A 19,228-nucleotide genomic window follows, 5' to 3' on the forward strand; every position below is an offset into this window, starting at 1 on the left:
AGCAAAGTCCTTCATCACTGACCCTCTGCTCAGCTTGAAACCTCAATAAGCAGGAAAGTAATTACTTAGGAAATCAGTTTTCCTGGGTAACGTGCCCTCCTCTCCTCACATTGTTTTAAAAGTGCAGGTGTTTTATATCTATTTGACTCAGCCCTGAGAAATAGTTTATCGATGAAGGAAAGTTAATCAGCCAAAGCTTTCATTCCTGACATCAAGGTTTCAGTCTTTTATTCCTGAAAGGTTTTACACACTTCATTACTTGCAGTTTATGTGTGAAATCACTATATTAATCTTCACATGAGTTGTTCTAGTATCTGAGTAGCTTCTGTTCTGGAGGCAGTGATCACATATCAGATAAGACTGAACCAAGAGGTTAAACCTCAGCAGGTTCCTTAGACGTGGTTTCAGTGGAGGCAGCTCACGCTCACGCAGGGTGTGGAAGCTGCATCTGCGAAACATTTTTGCAAATCCAACTACAGATGTTTTTAACAGAGAATAGGGAATCTCATCCCTGTAATGCTGGAAGAAGTGTCTGTTTTCTTTCAGCAGTACAGGGCATGATGTACCACGGGCTTTCCTCAGGTTTATGTTCAAGCTCTTGCCAGAGTTTTACTGGCACTGAGCTGGACTGATGCAGAAGTGAATAAGGTCCAAACTCAAGCACTGACCAGTGCTGGAATCTGATGCACATAAGCAGCTGGCTCCTGAGAACAGAGATTTTATTCTGAACCCGAGCGAAGAAACCATTCAGTCCAACACTGCATCTGCTGCCCGGAGACAGATGAGACAACAGCACAAGAAGAGCACTGAACCCTGGCTGACAAACGCTGGGAGCACTGAGATGTGATTTCATAAGTGTATCTTGTGCAAATTATGAACTACATGCCCTAGTATGCAGAGATATCAGTGCCAGAGCGTGAACGCTTCCCTGTCTCCCGTGCTCTGAAGGAGCCATCCGGGAGGGCACAGCACCCACCCCATGGCCGCGCTGCGCTGGTTTCGGAGGGGCCTCCCAAGCAGGAGCACGTGGATGGGTTTGCTGAAGCATTTGGTTGTGTTGGTGTGCTGTGCCTGCCTGCAGAAGTACAGTGCAATTTTGTGGCTTTTAAGGGGTATGCCAGTGTAATTATGGTAATGGAAAGAGTGAACGTGTGAGTGTTGAAAAGGATCAGGCAGTCTGTACTTAGAACTGAGATTTGAAAGCGCCCGTGATGGGAACTTACTCACTGTAAAAAACTTCAGGTATGTTTTCAAAAGTAAGGGAAAATCAGGCAAGGGAGCAAACTTTTCCAAAAGTCTCTGTTGGTTCGGTGCAGACTTTGGTTTTGTACTCAGCTTTCCACAGCACGGACGGCAACTGCCATTTCTGCTTCAGTCCAGTTTGCGAAGCATCGATGGTGTTTGGATCCCTGTGTCTGTTCAGCGCGTTCGTAAGATTGCAAGACTATTTATCAGCATGAAAACTGCAAATGTATTTAGTCCTTGCTGACACTGCCCCTCTTAAAGCTCCTTTGAGGCTGTCTTCAGCAAATAGTGGCTTTGGTTTGTGTTTCCGTGTGTGTTTTGTGAAAGGAAAGGCTAATAACTGATAACGCTTTGGCTGGTTTTGCGGTTGCTGTAGCTGGATGCTTCCGCCCAGATCTCCAAAGGGATTAAAGATTTTCAGGGTTAAAAACCCCCTGTACCCTGGTATCAGTGGGGATCAGAGCCCTGGCATTTCTGATGTTTGCATTGTATGAATAAATAGCATCGATCTGTAGAATCGGGTGAAACATTTAGAAAATAGTCTGATTCCTGTTTTCTTCTGGGATTATACAACAAATGTGATGAATTCTTTTCTCAGAAGTTTTCTGTTTGAAGCCTGATCTGGTGTTTTCTTGGACGCGAGCAGTGATGCGATCCGGCTCCGAGCGTCGCGGGAGGAGCAGGATCGGCCCTGGGGCTCCACGTGGGCACTTGTGTCCCGTGCACACCAAAAAATGTCACATCAACCCTTGTGGTCCAAGTGACAAAGGGAATGTAGCCTTGAAGTGCAAGCAAAGGTAAAGAAATAGCAAGAACAAAGTGTCAGATTTTGCAAAGATTTCTGATGCAGTAGAAAGTCAGTTCTTTTATTGCCCCTGCCACGTTAATTCTGTGAAATTCAGAACAATTGATGTCCCCCAAATCGGCTTCTACAGACAATCCATTCGGCATGTTTGACATTTGAGATATAAGATCCTTCTAACATGAAGATTTGTGTGGGGATTGTTATTTTGACATGCTGTGTCCATCACGTCATTTTCCATTTGTGTTTCTGAGAACACACTGCCCGAAAACCTCCTTATCGTCTGGCAACAAACTGTGTAACAAAGGATCCTATTCCAGAGGGTTTCTAATGAATTTGACTAATGCGCATTGAAACAAGCTGGGTTTTTCTTCTGTATGCAGAAGATAGTTCTGGTTTTTGGAACAAGGATGGTTTCTGGTACCCTGAGCTCTGGCTCGTCCCCCCTCACCTGCTGTGGCTGCGATGGACTGCTCGGTGTTTGATTTCTTGATCAGCAGCCACTAGCGCTGGAGCCATCAATCAGCCTCTCCCAGCCAGGCACCGCGCAGCTTTCCATCTTATCTTCCTCCAGCAGCACTGGTGCATGGCACTGCTGCATATGTTCTCTCTTATTGCTTTAATGTGCCGTAGCTTGGTACCAGTACGCGCTCGGAAGCAGCCGCTCCCGAAAGCACGTGTGCCTGGCTGGTGTGTGTGATCAGGGTCCCGGCAGCGTGGTGTTGCCGCCCGCGTTAGCCGCAGTGCGAGTGTCCTGCCCCGTGCTGGGTGTCCCTGGGCACAAATCCCTGCGTACGGGAGCTCAGGAAGGGGCTCATCCGTACGTTCTGTCGTGTAATAATGAAACTAGTGACAACTGATGGATGATTAACAACTTTTCAGTTGCTGGTTCACCAAAGCCTGTAACAGAGGAGTTTCCTTTTTATTTGTCCAATTCAGATGGGTGTCCTGCCTGTTCCAAAAAATACACATCATAGAGTAATTCTACATCCCTGTTGCCCTACCTTTCCCAGCCAAGCACTCTGGGTTGCATTTTTTCACGTGCTGTAGCTCTTCAAAGGGGTTAACAAATCTTCCCATCATTAAGCTTGTCAGTTTTTTCCTGTAGCTCCCGAGCAGCAAATCCGTCCTCAAGTTCTGTTCTCACAGGCTCGGCTGAGCAGGCACGGGGGTCTGGCTGAGAGCCCCACGTCTGCCCAGAGTCACCTGTGAAGGCCAGATACTTGTCTTTGGAAATGCCATTGAGTCCTGTCCCCCCAGCTCATGACCCAGGGGATGCGTCTCACTGTGAGGCTGGAATGTGAGAGTTAATCAAGCTATTTCAACTTCTTTGTCAGAAACAGCGCCGATCAAATGTGTTTCTATCAACAGCTGCCTTTTTCAATTATGCAGAGAAAACATGAGCGGGATGGTGTGCGCTGACTGCAGTATAGGCTTGTAATGATCTGAGAGGTTGCAATGGCTTTCAAACTGAGAAAAAGTGCAAGGGAGAGATGCTGAAGTGGTGCCAGTAATGTGAGTGCTACAGCAGAGTCCATTAGAGGTAAGTAATAGCAGCGCTTCAGCAAATGAACCTTTTCAAGGATACCAAATAGTACCTGCCATGGGCTGGACTGTATTCCGCAATATTGGGATATGCATTAGGCCCAGGAGCAAATAATTGTTGTATCTAACCATATCTTGGCCATTTATTTGAAGCCTTTTTAATGTCCTGCTGTAGAAATGGTGAACTGCTGATGAGAAAAAGGACCTAATATGATAACAACTGCTGCTACCAGTGGGATCCGCTAATACATGAGTGAAAACGTGTTCATTCTCCCAGCCAGGGCCGTTTTTCACATGTATATGAAACCGCCTCATGAATATGTTTCTGAGGTGTCACGGGCAAATACCTTGTGAAGAGCTTTCTGTACAAACTGAAAACCACCATGCACCATCTGGGATGAGAGAGACTTTATAATGACAGTGTAGCAGCAGTCCATTACAAACGAGACTTCTTAAAATAGGCTTTAGACCTCTTCCATCACCTTTGTCTCTATAGGGTATTTTCATGGGGTATATATACTAGCTTAGGCCATAGACAGAGCGTTCTCTGTCCTGCTAGAAAATAGAAAATTGGCATAAAGTAGAATTTTCCTGGTGTCTTGTTACAATGGCACCGTTAGGGATGATGTGTCCGTTATAGTGGCAAAACTGAACTCCTACCTTGAATTCTAGAGAGACAAGTGTTGTGACCAGTGCAGAGATGCAGAGAAACCCTGGACTAATAAAACTAGCAAATGTCACCAGCTTATATTGCGTGGAAATGATGCTTGTGTTCATATGGTAAATGATCGCAAAATTTGTTGCCACGTAGTGTTTCACAGTGACAGGTTTCAGGTTTCCTTGTAAAGGAGAACAGAACCGTGGTTTTGCAGATAAAGAAAGTGATTTCAGAGAAGGGAAAAGATTTGTGTGACATCACCGGTTGGCCAGTGGCGGATCTGAGGGGAAAGTCTCTTCATCTGAGAATTTTTCCTTTTCTAAAGACTGACCCCAGCAAACACATTAATGTGAACCATGGAACAGCTCCACAAAGCTGGAATTTGTCTGCTCGGGAGTCCCTTCCCAGGCCTCGCACCTTGATGGGTCCGCTCGCTTTTAATATGTGGGTGAGGGGACCCCCCATTTCTGACAAAGGTTATGGGGTGTTTTTGTGTATTCATCTTCAAATGAGCATTGTCTGTGTCTCGTGCTCTTCTGTTGGTGGTTAACTTCAATGCAGCACAGAGACTGTGTCTATAACACAAAGGAAAAAGAACCCGATGCTTCCCTTATGTGCATGGACCACTTGCCTTTCCAGCTGGGGCTGTGATGGGCAGCTGTTCCAGCTGGGGCTGTGACGGGCAGCTGTTCCAGCTGTGGCTGGCGGGATGTCAGCGACGGGGGGGCTCTGGTCCACAGGGTCCTCTGTGCATCGGGGATGAAGCACAATGTGATTGCACACTAACAGAGAAACTGAAAAAGTGAAATTGAAGGCTAAGAACTGTTTTGTCTGTGTACGTTTGTTATGAGGTGCCTTCTGTAGTGGCCAATAAATAACTGAATTTTTTGCTTTAATGTGTGTGCAGGACACCAGCCATGATTGGATGCTCGTTTGTAGTAGACCGAGAGTATTTTGGGGAGATCGGCTTGCTCGACCCTGGCATGGAGGTCTATGGAGGAGAAAACATTGAACTGGGCATGAGGGTGAGTAGCAAAGAGGAGACTTTGTGTCATGTCTGTTTGCAAAGAAAGACGGGGAGCCCGCGGCCCCGCAGAACTGCCGTCTGACCCGTGGGCTATTGCACTGGATTAACTGCTATTGCAACACTATCTGGAACTGTCATCCCAGTAAATGAATGTTCCTGGCACTACTGGCCTTGAGAGAACTGATAAGAGCCAGAAATCTGGTTTATTGGTTCATTCTGTCAGTGTCTGAACCCAATGAGGCAGATTTTCCCCTTTCCCCGTGGCTTTGCTTGTGCGAACAGCTGCACCAAGTCTTCGATGACATTGAAGCTCGTGGCCAGGCTGGCAGAAGCCAGTTGTGATGTTCTACACACCACACGTGATGGATGCCGTGGTATTGTAAGACTTTAGGGGCCTTGGTGAATAAGGACTATGGGCACAGGTATTGGGTCCTGTACAGGTATTGGGTCCTGTGGGACAGCTCAGTGCATCAGTCCACCCTGCACCTGGACAACAGGAGGTTTAATACTTGTGACCCTTGTTTTGAAGGTGGTGCTTGCCAGAAAGTCCTTCTGAAGTCCAAGCAACGTGTCTTTGCTTAGCACTTGAAAATTAGGTCACTTATTGTTGCATAAACACAGTTTCCTCATTATAAAGCTGACTGTTTAATTGTCTTCCCCTTACTCTTTATTCCCTGGCTCACAGCATCACGTCCCTGGTGCAAGTGATGTGCTCGTTAAAGCATAGATTCTGCTCGTGGTGAAACACCGAACGTCAAACGAGTCCGTTCTTTACCTGCCTGTTTTTGTTAAAATGGCTACAAACTCCTTCACACCCCTGGGCTGAGGAAAAAGGTCATTGCCACAAGAGGTTATTTTCTCATATGGGTGTGCATTTGTTATTCCAGCATCACAAGAGGGATAGGGTTTGTAATGTGACCGTGTGAATACACTGCTCATGCTTAAAGGTTCGGAATTCACACAGGGACAGAAAAACTGCTACCACAAATCATCCAATTTTCCTTAAGAGGGTCAGGCTATTACCAGGATTGTGTGAGCTTTCCTTTAGCATCCTGCAGGGCTTGGAGCTGTTTGAAGCTTTTTCCACATGGCTGCTCCCAGAATAGATTGAACGCTCTGCCCAAACTCCGCGTAGCTGATGAATGAGCTTCCTTGGAAATATGAAAGCTGTCGCTCTTCCTCAGACGAGAAGAACTCGCTGAGTACGATTAGGGCTCCTGCTAGAAAGAGGCAAAGGTTTTAATAGGATTATGAAATGTCACTTGCTTGAAGAGACCAGGATTTGAAGTGAGCGAGAACAGGTTTTCAGGGGTAGGAAACGTGTGAAATCCGCAGGAGCCCAGGATCGAGGATCCAGCTCTTGTTCTTCGGGGCTTCTGTTTGTTTGGGGTTGATTTGTTTGTTTGGTTTTTGCTTAGTGTTTTTTGTTTCCCTATAAGGAATAATTAAGCCTACTGTTTGAAAAAGGCTTTATGGGAGTCTGGAACTATGAGTGAGCTCGTTCTGACATAACCTGTATGTCCATAGCATGGATCTCTTAGTCTGTTTTCAGCCAAGCAAGGTGAGCAATACCCAGTGTCTGCCTCCCAGTTTGCAAGTCCTGCGCGTTCCCCTCTGTGTGTGTTTCGGAGCTGTCAGAAAGCAGCAGTGTGAACATGCGCTGGAGCTTCCTCCCCGTCCTCTGGGGTATTTCTGAAATCACGGGCAATTTACAAAGCTGGTTTTGGTTGGTTTTTTAATCTCCAGAATCTCAGAGTCGCACAGAATCGCTCCCGTCCCGAGGGCCGGTGTCACCCACGTGTGACGCTGCTTGTGTGGAGCAAAGAAATACACCAAAGGGAAGGAGCAAACAGGTAAATGAGTAAAGAAATAATACAACAAGAAATCAGAAGATGCTGGGGAAGTGGTGGCCCGTGTTCGGCTGAAAACAGTTTGAAGCAGCTCTAACAATAATCCTTTAAACTTTTTTGCAAACTATTATCATGTTACTGCTAAAAGAAAAAGGATTAGGCTTGGAGTGTCTGAATTAGATTACGTTGCATGTAATGAACCCTCATTTAAATTGTTTTAATAAAGTGAAATAGGGAAAGTCAGTGAAACTAATGAGCTGATTTGGGAGAATACTGTTTGATAACCCAGCTAATCCCTCTTAAATCTATTGTTTATTAAAAAATCATCATCTTGGGTATTCCTCTATTCACTTTTCCTTTTTTAAAATTCCATAGATGGAAATATTTCAATAACTAACCTAAGTGCTTTTCTGTATCGAGTAAGCAGTGCATAAACCGACTGGCCTTACCACTTCTGCTGTAAATATTTAGGGCTCTGCAGCTCTTTTTTTTAATTAATATTATTTTTGGTATAAGGTTCACATTGGTTCGAGCTGTGACGTTCTCCCAGCGCGGCAGCTTTGCAATGAGGCCAATGTCTGTTTGCTGAGCTCGGGAGATTCTGGTTGGTTTGAGAAAAAGCACCAGCTGTTCCGAGAAATGAAAGGGAGATGGGCGCGATTGAAGGCTTGTGAGGAAATCGGTGGGCACTTATATAATGTCATCTCGCCCTGTATTTTTCAAAGACGCCAGTTTCACTGCAAGGTGGATAAATACAGGACTGAATTCTGTTATGGACAAAGGGCGCTGTTCTCAGATCTGCCTCGTCCACACATGGCCCCGTTTCCATTTCGGCCCTGGTTTATCTGTCCTCTTCCCAACCTGGAGGCACAAATAAAGCAAAGGGTGGCGATTTCTCGCGCAGCAGAGCCGTGCGTGTGGCTGTGCCTGAAGAACAGCCCTAAACTCAGCGCAGATCACGTTCGTCTTGGCCGCTGCTGGACATGGAATGGGGTCTCTGCCCTGTAGTACAGAGCGATGTCCCAGTGGTAAGAGGAGTTCAAGCCACGCTCCTGTGTAGAGGAACAGGGAACCCTCCAAGTGAGGGTCCCAAACGATGACCCTGTAAGAACCGCGTGTTTGCAAGTGTCATGTGAGTCCCTTTCCTAGTGGGAGCTACAGATAATTATTTAGAAAGGGATCATATAAACATGAAAAGCCCAGTTTATGATTTGACCTAATACAGGCGGTTTATGACGCGTCTTTTTATAGTGAGCCATTAATCATTGCACTGAGGATCTCTCTCTCCCCTGGTGCTCCTGTGATAAGGTGAATGAATTGCTGTTCTTTTTATTTTGTACCCATCAACTGTAATGGTGGGTGGGAAGAAATCACACATTTATTTTAAAGGATGCTCTCGTACATATAAAATTCTGCTCCCACCATTAAGAATGCAAACAAAATAAATAAAAACTATATTGCCACATTGACAACTGAAAGCAAAGCTTTTTTATGGCCAACATCAACTTTAAAAAGAAAATCATTATACTTTCCAAACTTATGCTATAATGCCCAGCTTTACTTTCTTTAAAAATAGATGAACTCCAGTTTCTCTGCGGAGAAATGCTAATGGTGGATTGGATTGTTGAGTAGTGAATCCTTGACCTGGTTTTATTACCTGTAGCCAAGGAGATTTAGACTCTCTTGAGCAGTTGGTGTTTTAAATACAGATTCTGGGCTGGTGTGCGGCAGTAAAAACATCAGCGGGTTATGTACAGCAAACGTGAATTGTGAGTTCTGGACGATGCTGCTTGGGCTCCGTGATTCATGAGGCTCCCCCGGTCCTGGCGCTGGGCGATGAGCACAAACCCCATTCGAGAGACTTTCTCAACATTTCAAGGTTTTTTCCCAACATGCTCTGGTAAAATACAAGTGAAAATTGTACAAAAATACAGGTTAATCAAAATGCCTTATTTCTGTAAATCCAAAAACCCTTCACTTTTATTTTGACCTTTCCCAAGCAGTAATTTGGAGAATTAATTAATTGTGTTTCAGATGAAAACTTTTAAAGAAGTCCTTTCAATGTGAAGGCATTTAATGCCCTCGTTGGCGTTAACAAAGCCCCACTGGGCGGTGGGCTCTGTCCTGGGACAGCCTGTTCGCTGCACGGTGGTAAAGCAGCGTTTTCGGTATGAAGTTAATGCTATTCAGACGTTTCTGAGCAGTTCTCCCCTGAACTCTGCACCACTTCAGCAAAATCTCCATAAGTGATGTCATCATCCAATTGCAGCGATCTCTATGATCGATTTCCTAGGTCGCAGCCTATGAGATAAGCCATGTTAATAAAGGTGTCCTCTTTTTCATCTCCGGTTTAATTCAGCGGTTTTGTGGGCGTTTCCAAAGGTAAAAGCATGTTAAGCTGGTAAATCAAGCATTAAGAGCTCATGGAAGGACTGAATTCGTGGTGCCTGGATTATGTTAATTCACAGCTCCTTTCCCTCCTCTGCCCGTCCGACATCACCCGTGTTTCAAACCGGAGGGTTTTCCGTGTGAAGGGTCTCCCCATGTGGAAGAAAGGAACGTGAAGCAAAGCCAAACAGCTACAACATGGCCCTCGTCATGTTCCCACTGAGAGTAATTAGGTTTTTCTCCTACCAGTTCATTTATATAGTCTTAATTGCACTCCAAACGGGATGCGTGATCTTGTTTCTGGGGAGAGAATCCAGCTCCCTACCTGTCTGCAATGTCTTTGAACCACAGCGTGCTCTTTTCTTTCTTCTTTTTATTAAATTGAAAATAACTGTAACCTCAAATGGAAAACAATGTTTTCATCAGAACATAGTCCAGTGGTGCTCTAGCATGAAATTGCCAGCAAACTACAGGACTAGAGCTTGTGAATACCGTTAAAAACACTTTCTAAAGTGGGAGTATTGGAAATAGCTCAGAAAAGAGCATCTGGCCATTTGGCTTCAATATCACATCATGCTCCACCGAGTGTAACGTTTCATGTTACAAACTCTTTCATGTACTAGGACATTATAAAAGCGCAAGGCTGGGAATTTCAGAAAGAGATCAACAGCAAAAGAACTGAGGAAGGAAAATGCTTCCTTGGTCTTTGCTGCTTTCTTCTCCGCCGCTTTCCTGCAGGTTTAATCTAAACCTAACACAGGTGCCTCCGCAGTGCCCAACGGGAACCGAATGAGGGGAAACGCAGAGCAGTTGAGCCTGCTGATTGTGTTGAGGTTCAAAGAGGTTTCACTTGCCTAATGAGGACACTGAACCAAAAGCCTGCAGATCAGCTACAGCTGGTCAGAAGCTTTCTGATGCAACATATTTTCTACTGCAAAATAATAACTCGTCCAGAACTCCAAGTGTTGTGTAGAACTCTCAGTTTTGCTGCTGATTACCAAAAACCTGGCTTGTGCTGTTGGGTACCCAGGTGTCGGTCCTTGGCCGAGTCTCAGTACACCTGCCACAAAGGTTCTTTGATCTTTTTAGAACCACTTTGATCATCTTTCAGAATTCTTCAAAAGTATATATATATCACTGCTGGGGAAAACATCTTATTTCCACTCAAAAAAATGAAATGCAGAAGTGTTCCAGGATACCAGTTGTTCCCATAGCCGGGGGATGCGTGTTCTCTAATTGCCCATTTGACAATCTGCCCAGGTGGTTCTTGTTTTTCTGGGGATGAGGGGTTTAATCTGGCCCTGTGGGCAGCACACGGGGCTGTGAGGATGGGACGGTCCTGCCAGCCTGAGCTGCTGTGCTCGCAGCAAAGCGCTGGCTTGGGCCGGTGTCCTGTGCGCGGGTCCCTGACCCACACCAGCAGCCCGGCTGGGTCCGGGGGGAGCAGCCGGGGATGTGGGGCCCACGGCCCCAGCTGTGGCCGGAGGTCCCCGGAGCCGGTGCTGCGGGGAGGGGTCGCATGGGAACCGTCCTCCAGGCAGAGCATCGCGCTTGGGAAAGCGTCCTCGGCCTCAGCGCTGAGCTCCTGGGCTCGCAGGACCATCCAGCCCTGACTTCAGTGTCTGCAGGTGGGATTGTAGATGTTGAAGTGTATAACTTGCCATGTGTTGCTGAGGTGTTACCCTTGTAGAAAATCCAAGTCACCGTTGTTTATGATGTTAAGCAGAGGCACAGGAATCCTTACCACTGGCGAGTGGAAGCGTCCATGTCACATAAACATGAAGAAACCAGAGCTGGTCTTTGACGAGCTGTGGGTTTGGAGGGGGGTGCCCTTGTGGTTTGGGTTTGTTTTGATTCTGCCTGCAAAACTTCAGGAGGTAATGTGACATTTTTTACTGTATTTTTTGCAATCTGCTAAAGAAATGTCTAACTGACTAATAATTATCCTTGCAATAGCGTTGCCTGAGTAGAGCAAAGCGTGTTGAGCTGACCTGTGTGACAGGTACCTCCGAGCTGAGGAGCGGGAAAGGAATAATGCGTGTACCTGTGTCACTGAACAAAGCTTCACTCCTTAGTGCCAGAAAATTATATCATTATCTGTGCTGTGTGTAATACACAGGGGAAAAAATAGCAACTTAACACTGTGCATGAAAGAGACAAACTATCTTCTGTTCAAGGCGGCAGCAGATTAGTCACCAATGAGAAATGTGTTGTGCAAGTCTTCTATAAATCTACTTTTAATGGTCTGTGTAGTGCAATGGGAATATTCACACCAAAGGAGCCCCCAGCCAGGGCAGCTGTGCTGTGTAGCAGGTCAAGCACTTTAAACAGTTCCGAGATAGTCTCTCTCAAGTTTTGTTTCCTACATAAGAAAAATAGGGAAACAGGTTGGCTGGAATGCTTTGTTAGCACGTTAATCGTAACTTGCATCGCTCCGTAGGAAGTTTCACTGCTTGAGTTCTGGAGCCGGTCTGGATCCATACAGACAAATTACCTTTGCATCCCCATTTGTCGTTGTTTCTCTTCCATGAGCATCAGATTGCGTGGCACTGTTAAACACATATATAACATGCACAAATGTTTTGATCAAAATGCCAGCTACTTTTCTTCCAATGCAATGAAAGTGGATAGCTAGTTAAAAGAAAGGAAAAACAAACATAAACCAGCATATCTGTCATTTCTGTTTCTAGGCTTATAAAAGGCAGATCTCACTGAAAAATCATATTTAAAATGACATGCAGAATTTATAGTGTGAGAAATGCAGCCAAGGAGAACCCAGACAAGCATCAGAATCCCTCTGCAAAATCTGCGTTAGGTGCAAATGAGTATTACATATTCAAGTGTTTTGGCTGTAATGAAATAACCTATTTGCATGTTTCAGTAAAAGTGTAACTGCATATTTCTACCTCAAATGCCACTTAGATCTCCTCTGAATCCCTGGTAGCATGTCATTTACACAAATACCTTCTTAGCAGCAGCAAAACAAACAATGAATAACTTCAAAGCTCGTTCTGGGAGTTTATCCAAGGGGAAACTGAGGCAGGCAGCCTGTGTCCTCATGGGATGGCAGAGAGTTATTTGACAGCAAAACCCAGGTTGAAAGTATTTTAAATATACTTTGTTGTGTTTCTCTGCTAATTGTTCTGAACTCAAGGCCTGAAATGATGACGGGAGTTTCCAGCCCCGGCCCGTGTTACACCCGCTCCTCTCCCTCACCCTTTTCGCCCCTCAGCAAGAATGCTGTGACTCCTGAACGCTGCTCTGTGGGAATCTGCAGGTACAAGCTGCACTGGCGCACGTGCTGGATCCGCGCTGTTGTCGGTGCTGTTCTCCCTGCCCGTGTGGTCCATCCTCCCGCGCTCGTGGCCCAGCGCTGGTTGCCCTGGTGCTGTGCCGTTAGCCCAGAGCCGCTGACAAGCTCAGCTCCGCTCAGCTCAGTCCAAGGTCAAATGGGACTTTAAAATATGAATAAACGTCAGGGTTTGCTGGCACATCGATCTCAGGCTTTGATTACTGCCAGATCACATGAATAAATTAGCCTTGACAGGTGCGATAAATTGTACAGACTACTGATGTCGAACAGTAAATGTTAAAGAAGGACATGGGAGGCGTGGAGGGGAAAATACTCCCTGCAGATGCTTGTGTTAAATGAGGTGCTCGGGGGTGATCTCCAGGCTGGAAGAGGCCTTTGGTTCGTTTGGGATTCCATGCCAAGCGGGGACACGTCTCCTCTGCAGCATCGAGTCCTCTGTCAGGAGGTGGTTATGGAGCCTTATGGAGCCGGCGCTCAGCTCGGCTGCCCGGGCGCCTGGTTCGGGGGACACCAGAAACGGGGCTCTCGGTGAGATAAAACAAACATGGGGGCACTGGAAGTACCTCTTCGTGTGCTGTAATCCTACACCGCATGCTGCCTGGCTGTGATTGGTTTGCTTGTCAGATCTTTCCTATACAGGGAGTTTTTATTTGGAAACCAACGCAGATATTCAGAGAAACTTGCGTGGTTTATAGTACGTGTTTTCTTCTCTGTTATTTTCTGTATGACCTGACTGAGATTCTTCATTTCCCTTCTATGCATAGTTTAAATATTAACAATATCAATTACTGCATTTTTCTTTTTAAATAAGGAACTCTTTGGGGATTTGGATTTTTTTGGGGGGGGAGTTTGTTTTTGTGGGGTTTTTTTTGTTGCTAAATGACCATGTGAAAAGAATTTGAGTCTAGGGTATTTTTTTTCCAATACCACTTCATTTATGTCTCTCGATCTAAGAACTTTCAGCTTTCTTATATCTAGAATCAAATATTACGATGCTTTCCACTATAAGACACATCAGAAAGCCAGACTTTGTCACAAACGTGTAACCATGTCCTGCTATTCCCTTTATTAAACACTCTCTCTCTGCAGCATCGCACGCACATTCTGTCTCCACATCTGGATAAGTTGTCTGCCCATTTATGTATGTGTCTGTGTATACGTATTTACATGTACGCAGAGGCCATGGACCAGGGCTTGGTTTGGGTCTCTCAGGGATGCTGTGAGACAGTTGGATATAAAATGCATTATTTCAAATAGAGAAGCATTTTTTTTCCAAAACCAGAAAGGTATGGAAATGCTGTATTTCGTAGCAAAGTAATTAAAGAGAGAAACTGTGTTTTGACTTCAATTAATTTTGCAAAATGAAAGTGAAACAGAGTCTTTGAATTAGGTGTGGTTTAAATTTTCATTGTGAACACTTTGCATAGCTCTGATTATCTTAACTACAAATGCATGCTCATTACTTTTGCACATAAAGTGTTCTGTTAATACACACAATCAATAGCATATGTATAATTTAAAAGGGACTACTATAAATGCGTTGTGTACACGCCAGACTGTTTGTGTGCTCTGACAAACTGATGCACTCTCAATATACGCGTAGTGGTAAACTGCAAAGGAAGAGGTTACGAAAAGGTTTTCTACTTCCACAGGAATTCCTATATGTAGAAATAAGGTGATGTGGCCGAGATGGAAGGAGGGAAGGGTGGGAGGCAGAAAGGGCCGTTCCTATCACAAGGGATCCATCCCACACTGTGTGTATTCAGAGCAGCAATGAGGAAAAGAAGGTAAAACAGGGTATGTTGGTGGAAATAGGGTCAGCCATAGTGCTGGGTGGTGAGAAGCAAATTGCCTGATACGGAGGATTTTGAGAATCATATAGAAGCTCTTGAAAGATTCGCCAGTGCAGGCAGGTGGCTCCAAGCCTCAGAATGTGTGCTTTTCTGATTACTGGTATTATTAACAAAAATGTTTACAAAGCGGATGGGAAGAGGATGAAGATTATACTGTGAGAGGCGAGGAAGTATTGTGCTAGACTTAGGCAAAGAAGCTGTCAAAGTAAACAGATAAAAGCGATAGCATTTCTAGGATCAGGGCTGCTCGAACACGTGCCAGATGAGATGAGGAGGGATTTGCTCCTAAGAGTCGAAACATCTTCAGTCTGAAAGGCTGCACAGATTATTTAGGGTATGTTTTTGCATGCCTACAAAAGAGCTGCTCAGTCTTTCTGCTCACCGTGTCTATTGTTTTCAGAACTTGTAAACAGTAATTCTCAAACTGTAAACCTTTAACACTTCAGAGTAAGGCAAAAGATGAACCCTCAGGGACTTTTTGTGCCATACAATATCCTGTTGTGAGAATGGATTCACGTGATTAAATGCGGCTGTGTGATTTGCATATATTGAACTGCTCCGCTTCCTCCCCATTAATCCACCTGTCCAACCCAAATGCCACTTTCTCAGTGGTGTGTTGGCTCTGGCCAGTATGTCTGGTTCTTGTCCAGCCTTCCCGGCTCAGGTTCTGCGGACTCAGCGCTGCTGCAGACCCCGGAGCCTTCAGCACCCAAGCAGCCCCCTGGAAAGCTGGTAAATGTCTTTCTCAATGGATGTTCAAAGTCAGGGGAGCATTAGAGGTCTGGGGAGTTTGTTCCTTAAGAGGAGAAACCTCAACTAGGTGAGAAGGAGAGAGAAAAAAAAAAAAGCCTTTTTAATAAAAAAACTTAAGCAGGAGTCCCCTCTGTGACATGAAATGAGACTGTAAAGGAAATGTTATCGTTTGAATGGAAATTAATTCGGAAGAAAAGTAGAAGAGGCTTGTGTTTTACAGGGAGAAGAGCAGTTGGTCGTAGGGCTTTCCTTTGACTTCATCTCTGACTCTAGAAAGACGGTGCAGTAAAGTCCTCTAGAGATGCTCCGTGTTTGGAGGAAAAATTTGAAAGGGACAACTGTTACCATCAGTCTGAGACACAGTGTCCCTACTTGCAGCTCCCCTTTTGTTTGATGTGTGTCTAAAGGGGACTCTTTGGGTGTCCATTTCAACGGGCCGTGGTTGCCGGAGAAGATAAGCCTTGCTTTTCAAGGAGAATTTAATTCTCTGTCATCCTGGCTGCCCAACAGCAGGAGCACTCGGTCAGCAGTGTTTCCTAGTGACTGACAGTCAGTGAGGCGCTCTACAGTGACAAGTTAATATTTTTCTACATATCCTTTAGCTAGGTTTGAGTGACACCCATGGATTGGCTTTTGATGCCAAACACTCCAGAAAGTCATTTATGAGACGCCGTGTACATCTCGGATGAGTGTGAGATGAAGTGGTAGGTGTCATTTACCATGACAATGTGCTATCTAGATTCCCAGCCCATATTTTAGACTTGTGTGTAATGTACATTCTGCTATATGTGGGCATCAGGAATCAAGGAGCCTGAGAAATTGCTGTTAGGGTTCATTTTCAGAGTAGTGTCTGGCATTGTCGCTGGGCAATTCCCATTAATATTAATAGAAATTTAGCAAATAAATCTCCTTTAATAACTTCCACAAAACTTACCCTTAATGTGCCTTACATTTCAATACGCTGATCTGTGATTCGAAATTCCATTTGAGGAGGGTAGTGTGATAGATATAATAACAAGAGATGTACAAAAATCAGTAGGATGCGTGTTTCTACACGGCACTGGAGGCTTACAGTACTTTTAAATCAAAGCGTCCTAGAATCCTATTAAAGCAATCCCCTTTAACCTTAAGGAGTGATTTTTCCTAAGTGATCCACAGGGGATTTGGCTGTTAAATTTCCATTAATGGTAATGGGATTCACAATATTACAAAGCAAGTTCCCCACTAGTCATGCTGAAATTCTGCCCCCTGCAGCAATTAATCATGCCCCTTGGGATCATTAATGGAAATATGAAGCAAATTACCTGGCTAATCATGATATGTTACCAGTTGCCTCTCCTTCAATCATTGATTGCAGGCTGGTTAAAGCTAGCTCGCAGTTTTAAGATTTTATAGGTGAGTGACACAAGTCTGGGTGTCCTGCGGTGGTTGTGAATGCCGAGGTGTCTGCAGCTCACAGTGCGTACCAAGGTTTGCAAGGAGCACGTCGTCATCCTTCCCTGTCTTCCATCTCTTGGTGTGATGTTTTAGCTTCCCTCTGACTTGCATCCCTTGCATCAGGTCCTGCAGGTGCTTCCCATGAGGACCATTCTCCCCATCGCTTTTACCAGGGTGTCATGCTGCAGGTCTGCGTGTCCTCATTCTGCCCAAGGCAGGGCTTTGTGCTTGCTTCTGCTCTTCTGGGAGTGTGCGTTTTCAACCTGTGTTATATAAATGGGTAAACTAGAGTGAGCGCTGTGCTTGTGCTGGAGTGTGTTTGCAGAAGCCTTGGCTCTGTCCTTAAATCTGCTCTTGTGCTGCCTGATAGCATAAATGCACTTACCCCGTCTGGTCTGCTCTGCTTTGCAGGGAGCATTGTCCCGAGTCGCGGGCTGGTTGGTTGTAGCCGCCAAGGTCACCCCTCAGAGCGCTGGAAAGAGAAGAACCACTTCAGCGTATTAGCTAAAGAGTTCGCTCTTCACTCCCGCTCTACTTAAATGTTAAAGACAGCAAGCTATAAAATTTACCCTTTCTTAAAATTTACGCTTGGCTAAATCTAAGACTCTTAATTGATTGGTTTGGGGCTTTTTTTCCTCACTGGTGTTCTGTGAAGCCTTAACATGCTGCCAAAGTGCAGCCCTGGTTAGGCAGCACGGTCAACTCGAGGATATTCTTCCGTGAACATTACAGTGTTACGGTCAAGCTAACCAGCAAACATGCAAATCCAGGAGTGCCCTGCAAAATCAATAGCATTTCTTCAGACTCAACACTGATTTATAGCCACGCTGCATGGCTGTGTCGCTTTCCTGATGAATTCTGCAGTGTGCAGAGGTGCACTAAACAACAGAGACAAATACTGGTGTGCAAAGGAGCATAATACAAATTTATAGCCATAACAGAATACAGAGTACAGGTGTTTTGCATGTAACCAAGATTGGTTTATGAGTGTTTGCAGGCAGTGGTATCTGTATGCTAACAAAGGGCTGGTTTTTGATGGAACTTGAAAGGAAACTTTTAACAATATGTTTTGGCACCATCCAAGAGGCAGTGTCTGCTGAGTACATGTGCTTCAGCTCTTATTGGGAGCCGTCTGATGGTATAGGTTGGATGTTGGAAGGGGAGAATCCTCAGGTTCACCTGAATGACTCTGGAGCAGAGATGTCATTGGAAATGGGACACTTAGCAGAGCACTTGGGCAATTTCAGAAATCCCTCCCGGAGTGTGTATTAAGTTAGGTGGGCACCAACGTCTTGAATAGCTTCTCATTGTCCTACTCTGTCATTTGGCAAGGAAACAGTTAGCGCCTAATTATTAATTTTTACATATTCAGAAGCTTATTTCCGCAGAAGTCTTGTTGGTTTGGTTTTGTTTTTTTCTTCTTACTGAGGAAAATGAACCGATTCCATTATGCTGTGTTTCCATAGGGACCCTTACTAATGTACATGATATACTACAGTTGATGGCAAGTGATGATAAGCCACTCATACCACTGGGAGCTCTGGAATGGGTGGTTTACAAAGCCAGGTAACTCATGAAAATCCGTGAACAAGACGCTCCACGGAGTAGCAGAGTGACAGAATTTTGGCTCCAAGCTTGAGGCTGTTTGGCTGGTATTGGAGACCCATCCAACATCCTTCCCTCCTGGCGTCTGCTCTGAGAAGGTTCAGCTCATGCTGTAACCAATGTCAGCCAGGTGTGGCTGCAGTCCGTGGATGTTGGATGGATGGTCTTGCTGGAGCATCTCGGAACTTGGTCTGGTGTTCGTGGGTGCTACCAGACAAGGCCTCGATGGTCATTTGCCACTCCCCGACTCCAGGCAGGGTATGAGTGCTGATTTGTAGTTAATGCAGGTGATCTTTGTAGCCTTTCTGATCAATTCAACCTAATTAAAGGAGTAATTCTCTGAGTTTAGGACCAATTTACCTTTCCGAGATGGTGTGAATGCCTGCAGCTCAACTAATAATGAGGTAACGTCTTAGAGCCAATTAAGTGAAAATGAATCAGTAGAGCCCATTAAACTTTATCAAGTTCAATAAGAGAAGGAGCAGGTGAATTTTTCCTTGTTAGAAACTCTGGTGTTTTATGGAAAGTGAGAAATCTCAGAGCAGCTTCTCCACCGCAATGTCGGGCTCTGTGTTCCGAAAGCCGCCCAGCTCCCTTAGCTTCAGCATCCTGATGCTTTCCTAAAACTTCTTCGGGCTTAGGGATTCAGAACAGCCTGTAAATCATCTTTTTCTGAATGTTTTTTTAGCAAATGTTCTTGCAGATCAGCCCTCGTCTGTGAAAGGATTCTATTAATAAAACCAGCTGTGGAA

At 45.1% G+C, this 19,228-nt stretch overlaps 1 protein-coding gene across 1 annotated transcript in view; it reads left to right on the plus strand.

Annotated features, from left to right (window-relative positions):
* The window catches only part of GALNT9 (polypeptide N-acetylgalactosaminyltransferase 9), a gene marked incomplete at both ends in the record, with an annotated part of 95,964 nt that overhangs the window by 46,779 nt on the left and 29,957 nt on the right, over positions 1-19,228 (plus strand). The window contains one exon of the mRNA XM_080355186.1: positions 5,158-5,275. Within this exon, the coding sequence (XP_080211312.1) occupies positions 5,158-5,275 (118 nt within the window). The remainder of the gene's footprint in view (positions 1-5,157; positions 5,276-19,228) is intronic.

This window comes from Nesoenas mayeri (genome assembly GCF_963082525.1).
Source record: "Nesoenas mayeri genome assembly, chromosome: 17".
Lineage (NCBI taxonomy): Eukaryota > Metazoa > Chordata > Aves > Columbiformes > Columbidae > Nesoenas > Nesoenas mayeri.